At 40.7% G+C, this 23,237-nt stretch overlaps 1 protein-coding gene across 1 annotated transcript in view; it reads right to left on the bottom strand.

Annotated features, from left to right (window-relative positions):
- Window positions 1–23,237, bottom strand: part of CFAP20DC (CFAP20 domain containing) — a 259,149-nt gene that overhangs the window by 132,145 nt on the left and 103,767 nt on the right. Inside the window, exons 9-11 of the mRNA XM_038771702.1 lie at window positions 15,217–15,353; window positions 7,179–7,338; window positions 4,626–4,739 (exon numbers count right to left, since the gene is read on the bottom strand). Coding sequence (XP_038627630.1) covers window positions 4,626–4,739; window positions 7,179–7,338; window positions 15,217–15,353 — 411 coding nt within the window. The remainder of the gene's footprint in view (window positions 1–4,625; window positions 4,740–7,178; window positions 7,339–15,216; window positions 15,354–23,237) is intronic.

Raw genomic sequence — 23,237 nt, 5'->3', positions numbered from 1 at the left:
CGCTAATCTCCTCACCGTGCCTCTTTCTCGCCTGTCCCGCTGTCGACCCCCGGCCCACGTCATCCCCCCGGCCCGGAATGCCCTTCCTCCCCACATCCACCAAGCTAGCTCTCTTCCTCCCTTCAAGGCCCTACTGAGAGCTCATCTCCTCCAGGAGGCCTTCCCAGACTGAGCCCCCTCCTTCCTCTCCCCCTTCTCCCTCTCTCCATCCCCCCGCCTTACCTCCTTCCCTTCCCCACAGCACCTGTATATATGTATATATGTGTGTACGTATTTATTTCTCTATTTATTTATTTATTTTACTTGTACATATCCTATTTATTTTATTTTGTTAATATGTTTTGCTTTGTTCTCTGTCTTCCCCTTCTAGACTGTGAGCCCACTGTTGGGTAGGGACTGTCTCTATATGTTGCCAACTTGTACTTCCCAAGCGCTTAGTACAGTGCTCTGCACACAGTAAGCGCTCAATAAATATGATAGATTGATTGATTGATTTACATCTTTAATGCTGGTATGAATATCTTCTTCTTCTCTAGGGACTTACTTTGGCATTAGCCTTCTGGTTCTTTGTGCAATCTCTTTTGCTCTGTTCTGTGCTGTTGCTTTCTCTCTGCTTATGTCGTCATTAGAAAACCCATTTTTGCTAAGCCAGCTCTATGATTTTCACTGTTTTTTTACTGTTTTTGCAGTTGTTCTAATTTGCTTCTTTCCTGCCTGTCTTATTTATATTTTTAAAATCTGATAATTACTTTGATGTTTATGTGCTTACTATGTGCCAAAGATACATAATAAGACAATACAAGAGAATTAGGTCAAACCTAGTCCCTGTTTCACACGAGGCTCACAGTCTAATCTCCCACTTTAATAATTTCACCACCCTTACCGCTCATAGTTTTTGTTTAATGTATTCTTCCACCTGTCCTTTAAAGTACAATGGCTTGTACTGTACTCTCCCAAGCACCAAGGACAGTGCTCTACACACAGTAAGTGCTCAAGAAATACAACTGACTGAATGAATGAATTATAGGTACAGGTACACTTTGTGATTTTTTGTTTGTGTACCCATCAAAATGATCCTCTCTGCAGCTGGCCATAAGTGCACCCCGCATCTCTCAACCTCTTTAAAACTGAGCTCCAAACTGCCCCAATTCCACAGATGTTTTTTCCTGTCTCCCACTCTAATCCAAATATCATCTTTCTTTGTCATGCCCCTCCTGAAATGCTCTCTTAAAACCATTTTCTCCAAGGAATCATTTTTTTTCCTTTTAGTCTCCCATTTGCAAAGGGCTGCCACAGCTGCTCACATTCTGGAAAACTGGAAAGCAGGGCTGGCCCTAAGGTAAGGGCCTTCTAGACTGTAAGCTTGTTGTGGGCTTGGAATGTGTCTGTTTATTGTTGTATTATACTCTTTCAAGCACTTAATACAGTGCTCTGCATACAGTAAGTGCTCAAGAAATATGATTTAATGAATGACTGAATGAATGAGTGAGGCATTTGCCATAATGGGACCCTGAACACCTGCCCCAATGTGGGAAGGCAAGAGTGGAACAGGAGTGGTTGTGAGCTCCTGGTGCCCCCTTGCTCTCCATCCCTCCCTCTGCTATCTCATCACATTGTGATAGCCCTCCTATATCCCATTTGCCAGGACTGGCAGGTCCCTTAAGGGTTTGGAGGCCAGTGCTGCCCAAAGTCCTGTCATCCTGTCAGAGGGCCAGCGAGGTTGCCTCCTTGCCCTTCATTGTGATATTTTGGACAGTGCCAGGCTCCATAACCTAGGGGTACCCATCCCTCTCAGGGAGCTGCTATTGGTGGAGACAGTGGGGGCCAAAAAAAAAAAAGCAAAAGACACCCTGGGCTTGAATCCAGACTGTGCTGGGGCAAGTGAACAAGCACTGTGGCTCAGTGGAAAGAGCCTGGGCTTGGGAGTCAGAGGTTGTGGGTTCTAATCCCAACTCTGCCACTTGTCAGCTGTGTGACTTTGGGCAAGTCACTTAACATCTCTGTGCCTCGGTTACCTCATCTGTCAAATGGGGATTAAGACTGTGAGCCCCACGTGGGATAACTTGATCACCTTGTATCCCCCCAGCGCTTAGAACAGTGCTTCACACATAGTAAGTACTTAACAAATACCATCATCATTATTATTATTTAAGAGGCAACACTAGAGGATGTAGGTTGTTTGTGAATCCTGCTGCTGCACATTGTCAATTGGGAGGATGGAGGCCTTACAGCCTAGTGGAAAGAGCACAGGCCTGGGAATCACAAGACCTGAGTTCTAGTTCCAACTCCACCACTTACTGCTGGGTGTCCTTGGCCAAATCACTTAACGTCTCTGTGCCTCAGTTTCCTCATCTGTAGAAATGGGGATTAAATACCTGTTCTCCCATCCTCAGACTCTGAGTCCCATGTGGGAGAGACTGTGTCCAATCCAATTATCTTGTATCTAACCCAGTGCTTATCACAGTGCTTGTCACAAGAAAGACACTTAATAAACACCATCATTATTATTATTACCAGAGAGGGAGATTTAAGAGTCAAGGGTCCACTCTTCATACCCCACTCCAGATAGTGCCCTGCATCCACTTAGACTAAATAATCGTTATCATACATATGGTTCCATGGCCAGGATGCAATAGGAAGGATATTGTACAGCTTTTCTTAATTTGTCCAGTACGTAAACAATCCTTAGAAAATTCATTATGACTACCATACAACCCCCACCATAAATTCAAGTCATTTTCTCATGTGCTGGTCTCAGGACATGGAGAACTGGCTGGTCAACATTAGCCATATATGCATTTATTGTAGACAGCACATCCACTAACATGATTGCATATTGCACAATTTTAGTAAAACATGGTTGGCACCCACCAACTTTAAAAAAAAATTTTTATGGTGTTTGTTAACCGCTTACTATGTGCTAAGTACTGTACTAAGTGCTGGGTAGATACAAACTAATCACGCATATAGTGTTAATCTCCACTTTACAGATGAGGTAACTGAGGCCCAGAGAAATTAAGTGACTTGCTTAAGGTCACACAGCAGACAAGTGGCAGAGGTGGGATTAGGATCCAGGTCCTTCTGACTCCCAGATCCATGGTCTATCAACTAGGCCACACTGCTTCTTTGACTAACTTCTTGACTAACATCAGCCTATCTAGCTTCGTGTGATCATCGAAGTTTAAAAATACTGTCAGAAATCCAAACGTAGACACAACGTTTGGTAAAGCCACCTTTTCTCTTCTGGCACTGTCCTTTTTTTGGTGGTGGATTCCTGTCTGGAAGCATAGAATGCAGGAACCATATTCAAGGCAGTAGGTGGAAGTGCTTTACAGTGTAATACAATTCTAGACTGTGAGCCCGTTGTTGGGTAGGGACCATCTCTACATGTTGCCAACTTGTACTTCCCAAGCTCTTAGTACAGTGCTCTGCACACAGTAAGCGCTCAATAAATACAATTGAATGAATGAATAATAACATTGAGAAAAATCACAATCCGTAAGATGAATTCTGTCCAGTTCCAGTTGTCCCAATCCGTATTGTACACAGTACAGATTTATGTAAGCCCAGAAGAGTATTTGTGTGTTAAAGGTCTTACTCAATTACAATGAATAATAAAGTTTATTACTTTTCAACTGCACTGAATTTGAGTTTTTTGCTCTTTAGTGTCATTTGGCAAGAGTGAGAGCCTCAGCTCAAATGTCCACTTTGCCTCTCTTCTCACATATGCACTTTCTCTTGGGGATGGAAAACAGACATTTACAATAACTACCTAACCATGGTTATGAGTAATACACATAAAGAATGATTTTTAGGTTATTAACATTTCCACAAAAATCTTTCCAATTACAGTATAAGTACCCATTTGGAGTGAGCAGCCCTTGACTTCCAACTTTGGCTCATTCACTAGGACTGCACTTGTGTTTGGCCAAGCTCTGTGTGGTAACATGACAGTGCATGGGGATATTAAAAAATGAATGAATCTGAAAGGTGGAAAATTTTATAGCAATGTTAATACAGAATAATCCAACTTTGAAAAATGAAATTTAAACTGAATGCATAATGGTAGATAATCTTTAAAAATAACATTTTGTACATTTTAAAATGATTCACTTCATTCTTTTTCATGAAAGAATAAAGTTCTTTATTTTTATACTACGGAGTTTAATTCTGCAAATCTGTGTCTTATAGCAATTCTTCTCTAGGCTTTCAGGTCAGCGGTTGGACACAGAGGTTGAGTTGGTTCTAATCCCAGCTCTGCCGCTCTTCTGCTGTGGGATATTGGGCAACTCCCTTAATTTCTCAGGGGCATCAGTTTTCCCATTTGTACAATAAGGATTCAAAAACTGTTCTCCCTTCTTCTTAGACTGAATCCCATATCGGGCAGGGACTGTGTTCGACTCAATTTTCAACAATCTACCCCAGTGCTTAGTAGAATGCTTGGCACATAGTGAATACTTAATAAATACTACAATTATGAAGAAGTTTGATTTCCACAATTCCTGTTGCACAGACATCTATACAAGGGAATAGGCTCATAATCCTTGATATTGTAAAACATGCAGAGGAATTCTTTTACCTTGCATAATACAGAGACATAAGGAAACATCAAAATAGTGCCATACCATTAGGTGTTTCCATCTTTTCTTTTCCAGCACTTTTAAAATATAATCTTCTGTCATAATTCTGCTCTGCTGATGGTTCTTTAGGAGGATGTGGATGCCCAATATGTAGAACTGCTGTTGCATAACCATATCAATAAACAGAAAATAAAACACATAATATTCTAACATCTTAAAATAATTTGGTAAATGATCAATTACATGGTATAAGAGAAAAAGCATATATCAATATTAGACTTGACATGGCCATAAAACAGTGTTAGATGCATATCGTATTCTTTCTTAGGGAAATCATTTTACTTCCAGGCTTCAACAAATACACTTCTCGACTCATAAGATTGAGGAGGAAGGACTGCATTTAGCAAACACAGCAGTGGGACTCGGAGAGCGCTTACGTGTACAGAGCACTCTACTAAGCACTTGGGAGAGTACAATACAATGGAGTTGGTAGACACATTCCCTGCCCGCAATGAACTATCAAACTAAAACAGTTAAGGAAGGCAAAGAGAGACCTAGACAAAGGCAGAAGGCACCTGGGAGCAGCAATTTTGTTTGAAGAAGCAAAATTTCTGAGTCCAGTTTACTCCCTTCGTTTTCAAATTTTTAATAGGCTTTTCACATTTTGTGGGGGGTTTATGAGCAAACAGATCCAAAATACTCATATCTTAAATCCACAATCATTAGAAATCTGCAGTGTAATGCATTCTGCTCATATTGCTCTCCCTGAGCTCTACATATTTTCCTTCTTTCTGGAGTCAGTTGCAGGCAGCCATGTCACTGCAGTCCCATACATAAATTAAGGTGAAAACTGTGGACACATCTAAATTCTGCAAAAAATTTTAATGGCACTTATTAGGCACTTACTATGTGCTTACTTAGTACAGTTACTAAGTGCTGTGATAGATACAAAATAATCAGGTTGGACACAGCCTTAATTCCTATTTTTCAGATGAGGGAACTGAGGCACAGAGAAGTTAAGTTACTTGCCCAAGGTCACACAACAAGTGACAGAACCAGAATTAGAACCCAGGCATGAGCTCTATCCACTAGACCATGCTGCAAAATTCCAAAATCTGCTGCATTTTGCTTAGTTCCATTGCTTAATGTTTTTGATTTTATATGATTATGATGAAACATGCAATACTTAACCATACTGAATGCTTACTATGTGCACAGCACGGTATAAAAGTGCTTGAGGGTCAAACAGAAGAAATATAAGCTACACTCCCTGTCCTTGACGATCTTACAGTCCAATAGGAAAGACAAGTCAATATAAATAGATGAGAATAGTTAAGAAGGTACAACTAAGTAGGTATAATTAATGACCCCAAAATACAAGTGATATGAGGTCAATAATGAAGTAGGTTCTTCATTAGGGACACTAGTCTAATGTCAAGTCTGCCTATGCTAAGATTTCAGAAACGAAGCTTTCTCCATACTCTAGGAGGAGGGACGACAGAAGCCTCCCTTCATAGGGTTGGAATGCTACGAAGAATCTTTGACTCTGGGGTCTCTGGGCATATAGGGAATTTTCACCTCTGGACTGCTTGAATGCCTTTGAATTTCCTAGTTTAGGAGTGGGGGCAAGTTTTGGAAGCTGTGTGCAAAAATGTTTTCTTTTTTGTGTCTGTGTCTACTTCAGTTTTCAACGTATCTTCCCCAGGCTCTAGTATAGTGGTTTGCACATATTAGTGGAGCTTAATGAATAATTTGTGGTGCTGTTACTTTTCCAAATAAAACTGCTTGGAGTTTTCTAGAGAGAACACATCTGGAATTATGTCCAACTATAATGAAAATATGCACATTTTCAGTTACTGCTTTGATCGTACATTAAATATCCTACGACACTCACGGTTTAAAAGGAGAGACATAAGACACTATCTGGAAGAGCAGATTTCACAATATAACTTATTTGGCAGAGTATTTCTTTAAAAGAGGCTTCTTTCTTAAATATTTCCCCTTTTTTCTGTTTCTTTCTACTGTGCTTTTTATGGAGACAACAAATGACTTCATCTGTGGAAACAAGTGGTTGTACTAATTTTATCCCAGAATTTCCAAATGAGAGCAGAAATCTAATTTACGTACGATGATATTCCTACGTCAGAATATCCACAGCAATGCTAGTGATCTGTAAGTTCCTCAGAATATTATTTTTTGAAGAAAAAATTTCACCTATTGTTTTAAGTTAGAAATTTTCCAAATCCAATAGGCTTAATCAACACATCATTGGGTTCGTTTAATAGTAGTTGGATTGCTTCTCAGTGAGGTTTTTCCAACTCTTCATTATCTTTTCAACCTCCTTTTAAAATAATCCAAATAGGCATATAAAATACACATGTGAAAATCTTAAATGAGATCTTTCTGGATAAGCTATGACTAAAAAGATGAAATTAGCTTTCCAATATTTTCCAGCCCTCCAATTACGCTTTTCAATATCAAGCTAAATCGTATGACTATATTCCCTCTAGTCCTTGATATTCAGTGTTCCACTAGACAATGTTCTACATAACACATTCCAAATTATGAGTGCTATAAACCAATCTTGATATTTCTTACCATAATTGGATGAGGTTTGCCTTTTTTGATAAATATATTCATTGCCTCCTTGATCTGCTGTCTCATGTAATTGTGAAGCTGATATTTCAGATCTGTCAGTACCTTTACCTGTAGAGGGGACTTGGGATGATTTATTACTTCGGATACCAGTGGGCTTTGCCTAAAAGAAAATATTATGAATGGGATTCTACCAAACAATATTATGGATTAAGTTAAATTTATCTTCCCAGTATATTTTAAATTAATACTTTATAAACCAGAAATCTTATCTAACCAGTATTTCAGCTATCCCCCCATATGTGGACAGTCATGGCTGAATTTACTGATTCCTCATGGAGAGTTATGGAATCCCCTATTGTCCTATGCAGTTCTACTAGCATTTGCATGAGCTCTTCATTCATTCATTCATTCAATCATATTTATTGAGCGCTTACTGTGTGCAGAGCACTGTACTAAGCACTTGGGAAGTACAAGTCGGCAACATATAGAGACAGTTCCTACCCAACAGTGGGCTCACAGTCTAGAAGGGAGACAGACAACAAAAACAAAACATGTAGACTGGTGTCAAAACCGTCAGAATAGAATTATAGCTATATGCACATCATTAACAAAATATAGCAGATATGTACAAGTAAAATAAATAGAGTAATAAATCTGTACAAATATATACAAGTGCTGTGGGGAGGGGAAGGAGGTAGGGCGGGGGGATGGGGAGGAGGAGAGGAAAAAGGGGGCTCAGTCTGGGAAGGCCTCTTGGAGGAGGTGAGCTCTCAATAGGGCTTTGAAGGGAAGAAGAGAGCCAGCTTGGCGGATGTGTGGACGGAGGGCAATCCAGGCCAGGGGGAGGGCGTGGGCTGGGGGTTGACAGTGGGACAGGCGAGAATGAGGCACAGTGAGGAGGTTAGCGGCAGAGGAGCAGAGGGTGCAGGCTGAGCTGCAGAAGGAGAGAAGGGAGGTAAGGTAGGAGGGGGAGAGGTGATGGAGAGCCTTGAAGCTGAGAATAAGGAGTTTTTGCTTGATTCATAGGTTGACAGGCAACCACTGGAGATTTTACTAATCTTCACTAATCTGATTAGCAAACAGCTTCATATCCTTTTCATCGTTGATATTTCTTTCCCTGCTGATGGTTTCTTGCCCGGTATAAACTCTGTAAGGAGCCCAGCACGGCTTTCTCCTGATAATGTGACTAGCAAACAGTACTCTCTAACTAATCTTATTAGGGCATTCTTTTGAATGCGTTATACAGGTGTACCCCAAGATACAGTTGGATAGTGTTCCTCAAAAATGTGGTTGTATCATGAACAGCAGTATTGTGGGGTATGTTTTCCCCATAGTTTTACATATTATAAATTGGGATCTGCTTCAAAACTTCTGACAAATAATGTGAAATTCCTTTATATGCTATAACCTGTTATAGAAACATCACTAAACTACTACTGAATCTGTTCAAAAAATTCAAAGCATAACATCCTAACATTGAATGAGGAATTGTAGTATGATTATGTATCTACGCAGAAGGCTGTAAAAGTTGAAGCTTATTCTACTAACTGTGGTAGTGGTTTTTCAAATTCCATGGAATTTGGTCAATTTAGACTTCCTAAAGTATCTTGTAGCAGGCCAACTCCTTCTGAACACCTCCATACACTTGAGTCAGTAGTGGAGAAACCATAACTTCATCTGTGTTGGCTGGATACCTGGGTTGTATGTATCATGGGGTGATTGCAATCTGGGGAATGCCAGTATTGCTGATTATAAATGCGTGGAATATCCTTGTTGCAGATTATCCATGCTCTTCCCGTTGCTGGCAGAGGGTCGGGAAGGAGGGCAGCGTAGCCCCTTCCTAGGCAAACCTGACTCTCGAAACATACTGCATTTTCAAATCCACAAGCATACCAAGTTACCATGCTTTTACTACTGCATCTTGCTTGGCAGAAAACATAGCCTCCTTGGGGCTTTATGTCTCACTTTAACCATGTGGAATATCAGGAAATGATTCTAGTTATGATTGAATAGAGGCAATAGGGATTTCTATGGAGGTTGTACTGCATGACTTTCTCAGCGAGCATCAATTTTGTAGATAACAGTTCATAGCCAACAAAAGGAAGAAGAGAATGACAAAAAAAAAGAGGTATTTGAAAAGCAAACAGTGAGTGGGAAAACCACAGGTGGAAAGTGGCAGGAAAAGAGTGAAGAACAAGAGGAAAGAAAGAAGAGAATGAAAGACAGCAAAGGAAAGCTTCTTGAAATAGTTAAAAAATAACCCTGAATTTCATACCCCACATCTCAAAATCACTACAAGATCATTGCTTTTTATGCAAGGCACTTATACGAAGTGCAAATCATAACCTGAGGCTCTCATTTTACCTCCTAGACCTTCCATTCCCCCCCCTCCACACCTTCACTTCCAATTGGAATGTGATCAACCAATCTTAATGATGTACATTTAGCTTTAATTCTATTCTGACAACTTGACACCTGTCCACGTGTTTTGTTTTGTTGTTTTCTCTGTCTCCCCCTTCTAGACTGGGAGCCCGTTGTTGGGTAGGGACCTTCTCTATATGTTGCCAACTTGTACTTCCCAAGCACTTAGTACAGTGCTCTGCACACAGTAAACACTCAATAAATATGACTGAATGAATGAATGAATTGGCTGATTTTTCTTCTTCTGGATAGTTCTTTGATCAACTCATTTCTCTCCACTATTTCAGGAGCTACCATAATATAAGCCCTTATCCCTACAGCAAGTTTCTTTGTTGGTCTTTGACTCCAATCTTTTTTTCTCTCCAGTTCTTCCAACATACAGCAGTGTGAATCTTCGATCTCAAATTCCAATGGGATCACACCACTTCCCTCTAAATCTAGAGTACCTCATATTCCCTGTTCACTACAGATTAAAGCTCTTCATTATTGACTTCATGGCTGGCAACCAATTAGCTCCTTCATATTTTACTGATCTCTTCTCAAGTTAAATTCCATCTTATCCTCTTTGACCAAGTCAGCTTCCTCATAAATATCTCACTTCACTCTCCCACTTCCAGACCAGCACTCAAACTATCCCTGGACCTTAGTTGGCTTCTCCAATCAACCACATCCACCCTATTCCTTCAAAACTCTATCCCAAGGCCATTTTCTACATGAAGTCTTGCCTGATTAACCCCCTAGTAACAACATAACTAGTTGACATAGTTGAAATAGTTGACAATTTTTCTCTACTGGGATCAATAATCAATAATAAAGGAACTAGTCAAGAAATATGCCAAAGATTAATGTTAGGAAGACCTGCTATGAAGAGCCTGGAAGAAGTCATGAAATGTGCTGATGTAACAATTGTCACAAAAATACAAATTGCCAGTTCCATGGTGTTTCCAGTGACAATCTATGGATCTGAAAGCTAGACAATGAAAAAACAGGATAGAAAGAGCACTGATTCTTCTGAAATGTGGTGTTGGAGATGGCTTTTGAGAATACCATGGACTGCCTGAAAAACGACGACTGGATTTTGAATAAAATTAAGCCAAAGTGTTCTTTGGACAGCCAAATGACTCCATTTAGATTAACATATTTTGGACACAGTCAGAAGGACTAATTCTTTGAAGAAGACACTAATGCTAGGAAAAGTCCAGGGAAAATGTGAAAGAGGCTGACTGGAAGAGGCCGACCAGCAGCTAGATGGATAGACACCATAACAGTGATAACGGAAGAACCATTAGAAAGGTTATAGATTATGGCAAAAGACAGGACGTTCTGGAGAAAATATACCCATAGAGTCGCTATGAATTGGAAACAACTCAATGACACTAGATAATAATAAACACCATAACTATAGCATTCTCAGCACTCATTTACATATCTGTAAATTTATATATAGTGTCATCATTTATGTATGCTTCTCTCCCTCAGTTAAACTGTACAAATCCAGAAGGAAAGGAATTTGTTGTATATTTTTCTTGTGATTTCCTCAAAGTCTAATAAATTATATTGCATAAGTAGGTGCTAAAATATTACCATCATATCCATACTCATATATGTGTCCTATGTACTGGAAGATGATGCTCCTGATAGTGAGATATATAGTGGAAGATGTGGCAGAAAACACTTAAGTGAATATATACAGTACTCAATTACACATTGTGGTAATACACACTCAAATACATAGCCTTTGGTTAGCCAGAATGTTTATACATTTACCTCATTCACAGTCCGTCACTACTTTCAAATCTGTCACCTGACATCTTTGCCTAAACAAGATTCTGCTCATGAAGAATCAATCAATTAATCAATGGTATTTACCAAGTGCTTATTATGTGCAGAATACTGTACTATGTACCTGGGAGGAGAACAGCCCTACTCATTACCACACACCAGAATGAGCAATCTGCTGCAATTCTATACTGTTTGAAACTGTGCCACACTATATCTTTAGAATATTTCTTCTGCTCTGCCTGCTTATGAGTATTCCAATTTAGTTTACCATATGGAATCTGCTTGCTCAGTGGCAAAGTCACATCTGATGCAGCATGCTTTAAAACATTTTCAAACAGATCTGACCAAAAGACTGGCAGAAGCATTGCAGGGATGGATGGACAAGTAAAATGATATAACCCAGGCTGCAAAGAGCTCCACTCCCCAGCCAATCTGGCTTTTGCCCCTGGCCTCCATAGAAACCACCAAATTCAATAAACTCTATTCCATCCTAATCCTCCTTGACCTCTCAGCTGCCTTCAACATTGTAGAACATCACTTTATCTAGCCTTGGCTTCACTGACATCATCGTCTCCTGGTTTTCCTCCTATTTCTCCAACCACTCATTTTTTATGGTATTTTATAAGTGCTTGCTATGTGTCTAGACTGTGAGTTCATTGCGGGCAGAGACTGTCACTCTGTATTGGTGTATTGTACTTTCCCAAGTGCTTAGTACAGTAATCTGCACACAGTAAGTGCTTAATAAATATGAATGAATGAATGAATGAAGCATGGTTCTAAGTGGTGGGGTAGATAAACCCCACTTTTCCACATCTCCCACTCCCTTCCACATCACCCTGACTTGCTCCCTTTGCTCTTCCCCCTCTCCTGCCCCACAGCACCTATGTATGTATCTAAAAATTTTTATTTATATTAATGCCTTTTTACTTGTATTGATGTCTGTCTTTCCCTCACCCCAGACTGTGAGCTAGTTGTGGGCAGGGATTGTCTCTCTCTATTGCTGTACTGTACTTTCCAAGCACTTAGTACAGTGCTCTGATCACAGTAAACACTCAATAAATATGATTGAAAGAATGAATGAATAAACGTTAACCAGGCCAGATACAGTTCCTGTCTCACATGGGGCTCACAATCAGGTAGGAGGGAGAACAGGCATTTAATTTACATTTTGCAGTTGAGAAAACTGAGGCACAGAGAAATTTGATGACTTGCCCAAGGTCACAGAGAATGCAAGTGGTGGAGCTGAGATTAGAAGTATTTATTGAGTGTTGTGTGCAGAGCACTGTACTAAGCATTTGGGAGGATACAATATCACAGAGTTGATAGACACATTCCCTGCCCACAAGAGCTTACAGTCTAGAGGGGGAGACAAACATTAATATCAATGAATGAATTACAGATATGTACAAAAGTGCTGTGGTGCTGAGGGAAGGGTAACTAAAAGGTATAAATACAAGTGCAAGGGTGATGCAGAAAGGAGTGGGAGAAGAGTAAATGAGGGCTTAATCAGGGAAGGCCTCTTGGAAGAGATGTGCCTTCAGTAAAACTTTGAAGATGGGGAGAGTGACAGTCTTTTGGATGCGAAGAGGGAGGAAGGCCAGAGGCAGGATGTGGGTGGGAGGTTGGCGGTGAGATACATGAGGTCGAGGTACAGTGAGTAGGTTGGCAATAAAGGAGGGAAGTGTGTGGACTGGGCTGTAGTAGGAAAACAGGTAAGACAGAAAGGGGGCAAGGTGATTGAGTGCTTTAAAGCTAATGGTAAGGAGTTTGGTGAGGAGGTGGATGGGCAAACACTAGAGCTTCTTGAAGGCTTTGGTAGAAAAATGATCTGGGCAGCACAGTGAAATATGGACAGGAGTGGGGACAGAGAGGAGGCAGGGAGGTCAGCAAGGATGCTGATACAGTAATCAAGGCAGGATAGAATTAACTTGGTTGGATTAATGCAGTAGCAGTTTAGATGGAGAGGAAAGGGATGAGTTTGCAATGTTATGAGGGCTGAACTGACAGGACTGAGCGACAGACTGAATATGTGAGTTGAGTTACATATGTGAGTTACAGACCATCACACTCCCCACTTTCAAGGCTTTGTTAAAAGCACATCTCCAAGAGGTCTTCCCTAAGCCCTCATTTCCTCTTCTCCCACTCCCTTCTGCATCACCCTTACTCTTGGATTTGTAACCTTTATTCACCCTACAGCATTTATGTACATATCCCTAATTTATTTTAATGTCTGCTTCCCCCTCTAGACCATAAGCTATCTGTGAGCAAGGAACATGCCTACCAACTCTGTTTAGTTCTACTCTCCCGAATACTAAAGACAGTGTCCTGTACATAGTAAATGCTCAATAAGCACTCCAAACTGACTGATTCTGGTTGGGACTACACCAGCAGACAACACCTATGTGGTAAGGTCACTTTCACTCTACTGAAGCCATAGCTGGAATAAAAAAGGAAGGCAGGGTGAGCTAATCTGGGGTTATTTCAGTCAAAAACTTTTCCATCCACATCCCCTAAAGACTTAGAGTGCCCATGTGATTAAGCACATAGTGAGATGTTTCTGGCATTAAGGAATCAAGCTTGGCATTTGCGGCTTTAAACCTCATTGCTCTTAAATATCATTCTGTGAATCTGTGATATATCTTGACTTTGGCTATTACTCTGCTTGGGAATCTGATTTGGCCATGATTGCTGGGGTTTTCATAGAGCTATCAACTGGATCCTGGCTGGAGCATCTATCACACATCTCCCTTGGATTGCTCGAAATACAGTACGTTTAATTTCAGTCGTAGTTTACTGTTATACTAGTTTCAATCTCATAAAACAAACGTTTCCAAGTCTAATTACTCAGCATCCGGGGGATCTGTTTGTTATAATCTGAAGGAAACAGTGTGGCAGCTGGATAACTTTAATACATCTCCGAAAATTGTTCAATAACATGGAAAAATTGCAACAGAACTTGCTTCAAATGCAAAGGCATGCTAGCCCTAGAGGTAACAAGATGCTAAATGGAGGGACTTTTGGATGCAACCTCAATTTCAAAGACAGAAGTTGCCACTCTATTAGATCCAAGGGATAATAACAAGGGGGATATCTCTGTTAAATTACACCCTCCAGCCAGTGGTTTAGCAGGACTGTCCCTGGGTGATGGATCAACCAAACCCTCAGAGAAGCTCTCTGCCAGCCTCAGAAACAGCAAGTTGCTAATGACCCAGATTTTTAACAGGCATGAATCTTCTCAAAGCTGATTTCCCAAAAAGTGTTTTCCCAAAAGTAACCTTTTTCCCCACTTCCAACTTTCCCCCCATTTACCCTCTCCCCCTCCTCTTTCTCTCTCACACATATACTTTTCTCTTCTCCTTTTGTTTTCCTGGACCTTGACACTGGCTGGGGACTTTTCAATCCAGGACCAGACAGTGGAATTTATTAAGCGCTATGTACCAAAGCACTGTGCTAGCCACTGAGGGAGATACAAGATAGATTGGATACAATCCCTATAATGTATGGGGTTTAATCTGAGGGTAATAATAATATTTATTAAGCACTTGTGTGCAGAGTACTGTGCTAAGAACTGGGAGAGAATAAACAGGAGGGACTAATATTTAAGATACCTTTTCCCCAAAATACTCAGTGTTGGCAATTTCAAAAACATCCTTTTAAAAAATGAAATTCTTAAAATAAAGAATTAACTCCTTAATTGGTGTTTCCAGTTTCTGAAATGCAGTTACTCTTAGAATCTACTTACTGCTTCCCATCTTAGTAACTCCAGCTGTTAAATGAAACTTTTTTCATACCATGCGACAGTGTTTCAATATTCTCAAAAGATTTTTTTCCCTACCTCTCCAGATGTCCTCATACTGTGCCCTCTGCCAAAAGGACGAGGTCGTCCACTGACCTTGGATCCAAATGCAATGTGAGATACATTTTGATTTTTACTGCTCCATGAACTGCTCGGTCCTCTGTTAATCAACTGATCTGATTTAAAAGAAAAAGGAATTATTTCACACATGAGAATGACTGAGACCAAAATGATGCTGCTTTAACATAAATTATTTCTCCTAGTCCTCTATTCACTTTTCAATCCCATAACTGGGCCTATTCCTAGGGTTGGGCCAATTGAGCTAACTGTCCCTGGCCCAAATCTCTACGAGGTCTCCACCCCAATAGAACCTGTAGGATAAATACATAAGTGTTATGAGTATTGAAGTGCTTAGGTGGGGACGAAAGTGCCAATATAATAATAATATGTGTCAAACACTGTTCTAAGATCTGGAGTGGATACACGGTAATCAGGTTGTCCCACATGGGTCTCACAATCTTAATCCCCATTTTACAGATGAGGTAACAGGCATACAGAAGTTAAGTGGCTTGCCCAAGATCACACAGTAGACAAGTGGCGGAGCCAGGATTAGAACCCATGTTCTCTGACTCCCAAGCCCATGCTCTCAATATGGGTTGGAAGTGAGGAGATTAAAAATTAATGAGGGAAAGGCCCCAAATTTAATAATAATCAATCGATCAATCGTACTTATTGAGCGCTTACTGTGTGCAGAACACTGTACTAAGCGCTTGGGAAGTACAAGCTGGGAACATATAGAGACAGTCCCTACCCAACAGTGGGCTCACAGTCTAAAAGGGGGAGACAGAGAACAAAACCAAACATACTAACAAAATAGAATAGATATGTACAAGTAAAATAGAGTAATAAATATGTACAAACATATATACAGGTGCTGTGGGGAAGGGAAGGAGGTAAGATGGGGTGGATGGAGAGTGCGACGAGGGGGAGAGGAAGGAAGGGCTTAGTCTGGGAAGGCCTCCTGGAGGAGGTGAGCTCTCAGTAGAGCCTTGAAGGGAGGAAGAGAGCTAGCTTGGCGGATGGGCAGAGGGAGGGCATTCCAGGCCCGGGGGATGACGTGGGCCAGGGGTCGATGGCGTGACAGGTGAGAACGAGGCACAGTGAGGAGATTAGCGGCAGAGGAGCGGAGGGTGCAGGATGGGCTGTAGAAGGAGAGAAGGGAGGTGAGGTAGGAGGGGGTGAGGTGATGGAGAGCCTTGAAGCCCAGGGTGAGGAGTTTCTGCCTGATGCGCAGATTGATTGGTAGCCACTGGAGATTTTTGAGGAGGGGAGTAACATGCACAGAGCGTTTCTGGACAAAGACAATCCGGGCAGCAGCATGAAGTATGGATTGAAGTGGGGAGAGGCACGAGGATGGGAGATCAGAGAGAAGGCTGATGCAGTAGTCCAGCGGGATAGGATGAGAGCTTGAATGAGCAGGGTAGCAGTTTGGATGGAGAGGAAAGGGTGGATCTTGGCAATGTTGCGGAGCTTAGACCAGCAGGTTTTGGTGAAGGCTTGGATGTGAGGGGTGAATGAGAGAGCGGAGTCGAGGATGACACCAAGGTTGCAGGCTTGTGAGACGGGAAGGATGGTAGTGCCATCAACAGAGATGGGAAAGTCAGGGAGAGGGCAGGGTTTGGGAGGGAAGACAAGGAGTTCAGTCTTGGACATGTTGAGTTTTAGGTGGTGGGCAGACATCCAGATGGAGATGTCCTGAAGGCAGGAGGAGATGCGAGCCTGGAGAGAGGGGGAGAGAGCAGGGGCAGAGATGTAGATCTGGGTGTCATCAGCGTAGAGATGACAGTTGAAGCCGTGGGAGCGAATGAGGTCACCAAGGGAGTGAGTGTAGATCGAGAATAGAAGGGGACCAAGAACTGAACCTTGAGGAACTCCCATAGTAAGGGGATGGGAGGGGGAGGAGGAGGAGCCTGCAAAAGAGACTGAGAATGGACAACCGGAGAGATAAGAGGAGAACCAGGAGAGGACGGAGTCTGTGAAGCCAAGGTCAGATAGCGTGTTGAGGAGAAGGGGGTGGTCCACAGTGTCGAAGGCAGCTGAGAGGTCGAGGAGGATTAGCATAGAGTAGGAGCCGTTGGATTTGGCAAGCAGGAGGTCATTGGTGACCTTTGAGAGGGCAGTTTCCGTGGAATGTAGGGGACGGAATCCAGACTGGAGGGGGTCGAGGAGAGAGTTGGTGTTGAGGAGTTTGAGGCAGCGCGTGTAGACAACTCGTTCAAGATAACTAGAAGGTGAGGTGGGGTCACCCAAAGGATGTTCTACTATGGGTACAGATTTAATAGACCACATTCAAGGACAATGTTCTGGCATTCCAAACATGGATAGAAATATGGAACATGGTCATGTAAAAGTGAAGAGCTTTGTCCAGCATGGTACTGTATAATTGAAGATAGTCCTCATCTCTTTAAAGGGAGCAAGTATGGAAAGTCCCACTAAAAACTGATATCTGGGAAAAGGTTTTAGCTTCAATTTAATATATCAAGGCTTAAAGGCCTGTCCCACTCCACCCAAGCACCATGGGAGCCAAGTTTCACTTTCCTTCCCCTTTCCTCTCCCCTTAGAAGCAGAGGAGAGGCAAAAGTCCAGAGGCATGTGGCCAGGAGCTCCCAAGACAGTGTGTGTCCAGGAGCTTCAGAGGGCTGTTTAAGGAAAGTGTGAGGTGGTTTAGAATTGGGGGAAGGCATTTTGTAACCAAGGAATGTACCTGGAATGGAGAGGTTCCCATGGACTGTCACCTTCAAGTCCTGTTTAATTCAATCAATCAATGGTACTTGTGTGCTTACTGTGTGCAGAGCATTGTACTAAGCAGTTAATATATTTATTAGTGTCAATATTCATCTTGCTTAATTTTTACATGTTTTCATTGTTTGCATATTCTTAAGCACTTAATCACCCTGCCCACGCTATCTCAACTTGTTACTCTCCTACTACAACTCAGCCCTCACACTTCACTGCTCTAGTGCCAACCTTCTCACTGTACCTCAATCTCATCTATCTCACTGCCAACCTCTCACCCACGTCCTTCCTCTGGCCTGGAATGCCCTCCCTCCTCAAATCCCACAGACAATTACTCTCCCCCCTTCAAAGCCTCATTGAAGGCACATCTCCTCCAAGAGGCTTCCCCTAAGCCCTCCTTTCCTCTTCTCCCACTCCCTTCTGTGTTACCCTAACTTGTTCCCTTTATTCAACCCCCATCCCAGCCCCACAGCACTTATGTACATATCTGTAACATTTATTTATATTAATGTCTGTCTCCTCTAGACTGTAAGCTCATTGCAGGCAGGGAATGTGTCTGTCTATTGTTATATTTTACTTTTCCATGCATTTAGTATAGTGCTCTGCACACAGTAAGCACTCAATAAATACAGCTGAATGAATGAAAAAATGAAAGAATACCTGTGCTATTCCCTCAGATTGTTACTCCTGTGTGGGACAGGAGCTGAGTGTTCATTAATGATCTTATATTTACCCCAGTGCTTAGTACAGTGCTTTGCACATTATAAGCACTTAATAAAAATTAATAATAACAATTTACATGTTCATTCACTTATTTCTGAAGCCTTTTTTTACTTCTACTGCATAATCTTATAAACAACACCCCCTGATATAAATCTGCAGTATTTTTGGCATTTTAACTGTGGATAAAAGGCATGAGAAAGAGTTTTTTATTTTACACAGTCATAGTGTACCTGTCTATAAAAGCAAACCACAGAATATAGTATTTAGCATGTCTAGTTGCAATTCAGCACAGTAGTAATGGAAACCATACGGTAGATTTATGGAGATATAGTCCTTTCACTGCAAAGAGTGCTTTCTAAATGGTCTGTATGGCTAGTGGAAAATATATGCAAGAAAGAGTCAGGAGACCTGGATTCTAGTCCCATCTTTGTCACTGACGTGCTGGGAAATCGTTGGCAAATCACAACCTCTCCATGGCTCAGTTTCCTATCTGTAAAATGGGGATAGTCTACCTGTTAATAATAATAAATAATAATAATGGCATTTATTAAGCACTTACTATGTGCAAAGCACTGTTCTAATGCTGGGAAGGTTACAAGGTGATCAGGTTGTCCCATGTGGGGCTCAAAGTCTTTATCCCCATTTTAAAGATGAGGGAACTGAGGCCCAGATAAGTTAAGTGACTTGACCAAAGTCACACAGCTGACAAGTGGCAGAGCTGGGATTTGAACCCATGACCTCTGACTCCAAAGCCCGTGCTCTTTCCACTGAGACACGCTGCTTCTCTACCTATTGATGCTACCTCTTAAATTGTGAGCACTGTAGGAACTGGAACTGTCTGATGAACTCACATCCACTCCAACATTTAGCATAGCGTTTGGTTCACAGTAAGTGCTTAATATTATGATTATTATTATTATGTATTCCTCCAGATAAATAGGGAATGCACACAATTGATGGCTACTACCAGGAAGTGCTGGAGGCCTTGCATTTCCTCACTTGACTATCCACCTTCCTTGCACTACCTGAAGAGCTACCCCAATAAAACAATCAGCAGATTTGGGAGACAGTAATGTCATGGAACGAAGAAGCAGCTGGAAAATACTGTATCAGATGGTACTGCTGCATGCTGCTCTAATTCTTGTTAAATCAAAATGATCTGGAAAATCTAAAAGGTTATTGCTTCATGCTTGTCCCATGTAGACTAGAGATAGAAACAATGTGCTCAGTTCATTCATAACTTCTTATTTTCTACACATTTTGGCTGGAACTGCAACTGTGGAGTTGGGAAATGTCCTTCCGACAACACAAGCATGTTTGGACTTGGTGTGCCTCATTACTGAAAAAAGTGCTCATGTGCATGAATGTGATATCAGAAAGGATACTGAAAATTTTTTTAACTCAATTCCCATGTTATAGGAGAAAGGAAAATGTCTCCCCCCAAATAGTGCATAATAATAACAATAATAATAATAATAATAATAATAATAACAACTGTGGTATTCATTAAGCACTTACTATCAGCCAAGCACTATATTAAGTGCTGGGTAGATACAATCAGGTTGAACACAGTCCCTTCTATCACCTGGGGCTCATAATCCAATTAGGAGGGAGAACAGGCATTAAATCACAATTTTACAGGTGAGGAAACTGAGGCATAGAGAACTTAAATGACTTGCCCAAGACAACAAAGTAGGCAGGCAGCACAGCTGGGATTAGAATCCAGATTCTCTGATGCCAAGGTCTGTGTTCTTTCCACAAGGCCATGCTGCTTGCTTGGCTTGGGTGCACACATTTATAAATTCTGGGCAGAACTTCAGAGAACCTTGAGTTGAAATATCATGTAAGAAGAGTTGAAATTATTACCTCAAAAAATATTTCAGTTGACCCCTGGGATTTTAAAAGTCATTCAATAATCTCTAGAACAATGTGGTTTTGCATCAATTTGACTTTCATTTTGAGATAAAAATTTCAACAGAATGAACAGATCAGTAATTATTGTAGTTCACTGATATTAAATCAAAATGAAACTACACCCTAACCTTCCTATGCTGCCTCTCCTATTCATTAGGTAAATGACCCCAAGTTACTACCATCTCAAAGATTTAATCATCCTTTTCTATTTAGCATCAATTTCCTTAATTAACAGACCTCTTTGAGATGCCATTTGCCACAGATCAATTATGAAAGCTAGTTAACATGATAATTTTGTTTTTGATCATATTGTCAGCCATTAATTATCTCTCTCAGCACATGGTACCAGTTGTCTGCCATAATAAATACAAATTCACAGAAAGCAAAAACAGTGAAGAGAATGTGAACTTTTGATTCCTAAATTGAAAAACAGTTTAATGGAAAGAAAGTTTCTATGGCACTTACCAAACTTTATAGTAAAGGAATACCATTTTCAGGAAAGCCTGCTTTCTGGGTTCTGAAAGGAGTGTTTAAAAGCCCCTATCAATATTCATAGTACAAGGTTAAAAATAAAGATTAGATTAAACTAGCAGCTTAAGGCATTTCATTTTCTCAAGTTTGCTGAAAATGAACTTGGCGTAGGTCAGAGATGTTACCATTAATTATTTTGGTACTTTACTGAGGGGTACATGCCTTTGTAGTTAGATGATAAAAGCTGGGGGCTTTCTAATTGTCTATTTTAAAGTAAACATACATTTCTGTCTCTAGATACAACATTCTAATTATTTTAGTTGTTGAATTTTCCAAGGCTGACCCCCACAAAAAAACTGCTGAATTTTCAACTAGAATCCTTGAGGGGTGGTGCTTGAGGCTTTCTTCTACTCTCAGAGGATGAAATCAGTATTCAACTTGATACTGGAACTCTTGTTTTGAATTTGCCTATTTCTGCTAGGTTGCAAGATACTCTAAATTACAATAAATATTATGACTGTACAAAGTCTGATAGATTAAGTCCTCTAACATTCAAACTATAGGAATTGGGAACTGGAATCTAGTCTCGATTTCCAATTGCAATACTTCATTTGTATTTCGGGAGACCCTTTCATTTCTCATGACTCCATTTTACCCTCTGCAAAATGGGACTTTAAATGCCTTCTTGCTTTCACTTAACACTGCTTAGTAACTCCTGTGTTTGCTTAGTAAATATCATTTAACGGTGTTCCAAGTAATTAAGTCAAGAGCACTAAGATGAACATGAATGAAAATTTTAAAAAGGAGACATATTAAAAATGTAAATTTAGGATGTCACTTTCTTCCTGCACTATGAGCAACCCGAGCCAATGTAAGAATCTTATCAGTGCATTCATTTATAAAATGTCAACATGATAAAAAGTAATAAAAGACAGGATATTACTTTTCTCCTCAAACCTTTAATTTATTAACAGGTTAGGAAAAGACCACAATTCACTGTTAAGATAAAATGATTTCTTTTAAATATAGGGATATACAATAACATAGGGAAAGCATTTAGTTTTACCTTGATTCTACTTCATTCTGAATGGACCATACATGGACATACATGCATGTAATACATATACATACAATTATATAGTGGTCCCTAGTATTCAAACTGTGAAATGGGGGTTGAATACCTTTTCTCCATCCTAGGTAGGCTGTGAGCTCCAGGTGAGACAAGTCCATGTCCAACCTGATAGATTTGAATCTTTCCCAGCACTTAGAGCAGTGCTTGAAACATAGTAAGTGCTTAACAAAAGAGGTGACCTTATTGATAGTGAGATCTTTCTCATATGTGGATATGGCTCAAAAGACCTATGTGCATCCAAACTTCCAACATGCACAAGAAGAGTCTTGCATTTGGATATTGCATATGGTCATAAGTGATCCTTATGAAAACTGTTTAAGAATGACGATGAATTTTCCATCCTAGATCAAGTTGTTTGGCTTTGAAACCACATTGTGCATTCAGTAGTGTAATGTCCAGTTGACTATTTTCTTGGGTAGCCTGTCCAGAAGGATTCTGGTGAGACTCATACCAGCAACGGAAAGCAATGAGATGTCCCAGTATTTCCACAGGTAGTTCTCTTCCCTTCCTTCTTGAATAAGTCCATCTTGTGGCAGTTCCTCAGTGTTCCACATGAAGAAGCATTTAGACAGTGTCAGGATTAGGCCCTTTCCTTGCTTGTAGATGTCTACAGGAATGCCATCAGATCTAGGTGCTTTAACGCTTTTTATGGCATTGTCTGCAAAGGCTAAGCACTTTACAAGACAGATCTTAGGTCATGTCTTCATATTTCAACTTGTTTCTATGCTTCCAAGTGCCTTGAATGCCTTAGCCATTTGTGTAAGATTCCCTTTTTGTCTGTGATGTCCATATAGCTCCATCAACACTCTGCAGCAGTGTTGTGGATCTGTGTAAGGGGCCATATAGCTTTTTTAAATGATGAGTAAATGTCCTCAGTTTGGTGGTGGTCAGCATAACTTTGGAGCTCTTTGGCATTGCATTACTAGTCACATGTGTTTCTTAGCTTGAGCTCAATTATCCCATTGAAAATTTTCATAGACCTTCACTTCGTTGTAATCATGAAGAGTTGCATGGTGCTGATCCA

This window comes from Tachyglossus aculeatus, chromosome X1 (assembly GCF_015852505.1).
Source record: "Tachyglossus aculeatus isolate mTacAcu1 chromosome X1, mTacAcu1.pri, whole genome shotgun sequence".
Taxonomy (NCBI): domain Eukaryota; kingdom Metazoa; phylum Chordata; class Mammalia; order Monotremata; family Tachyglossidae; genus Tachyglossus; species Tachyglossus aculeatus.
The sequence above is the reverse complement of the archived record's forward strand: the minus strand, read 5'-3'. Positions and strand labels throughout refer to the sequence as shown.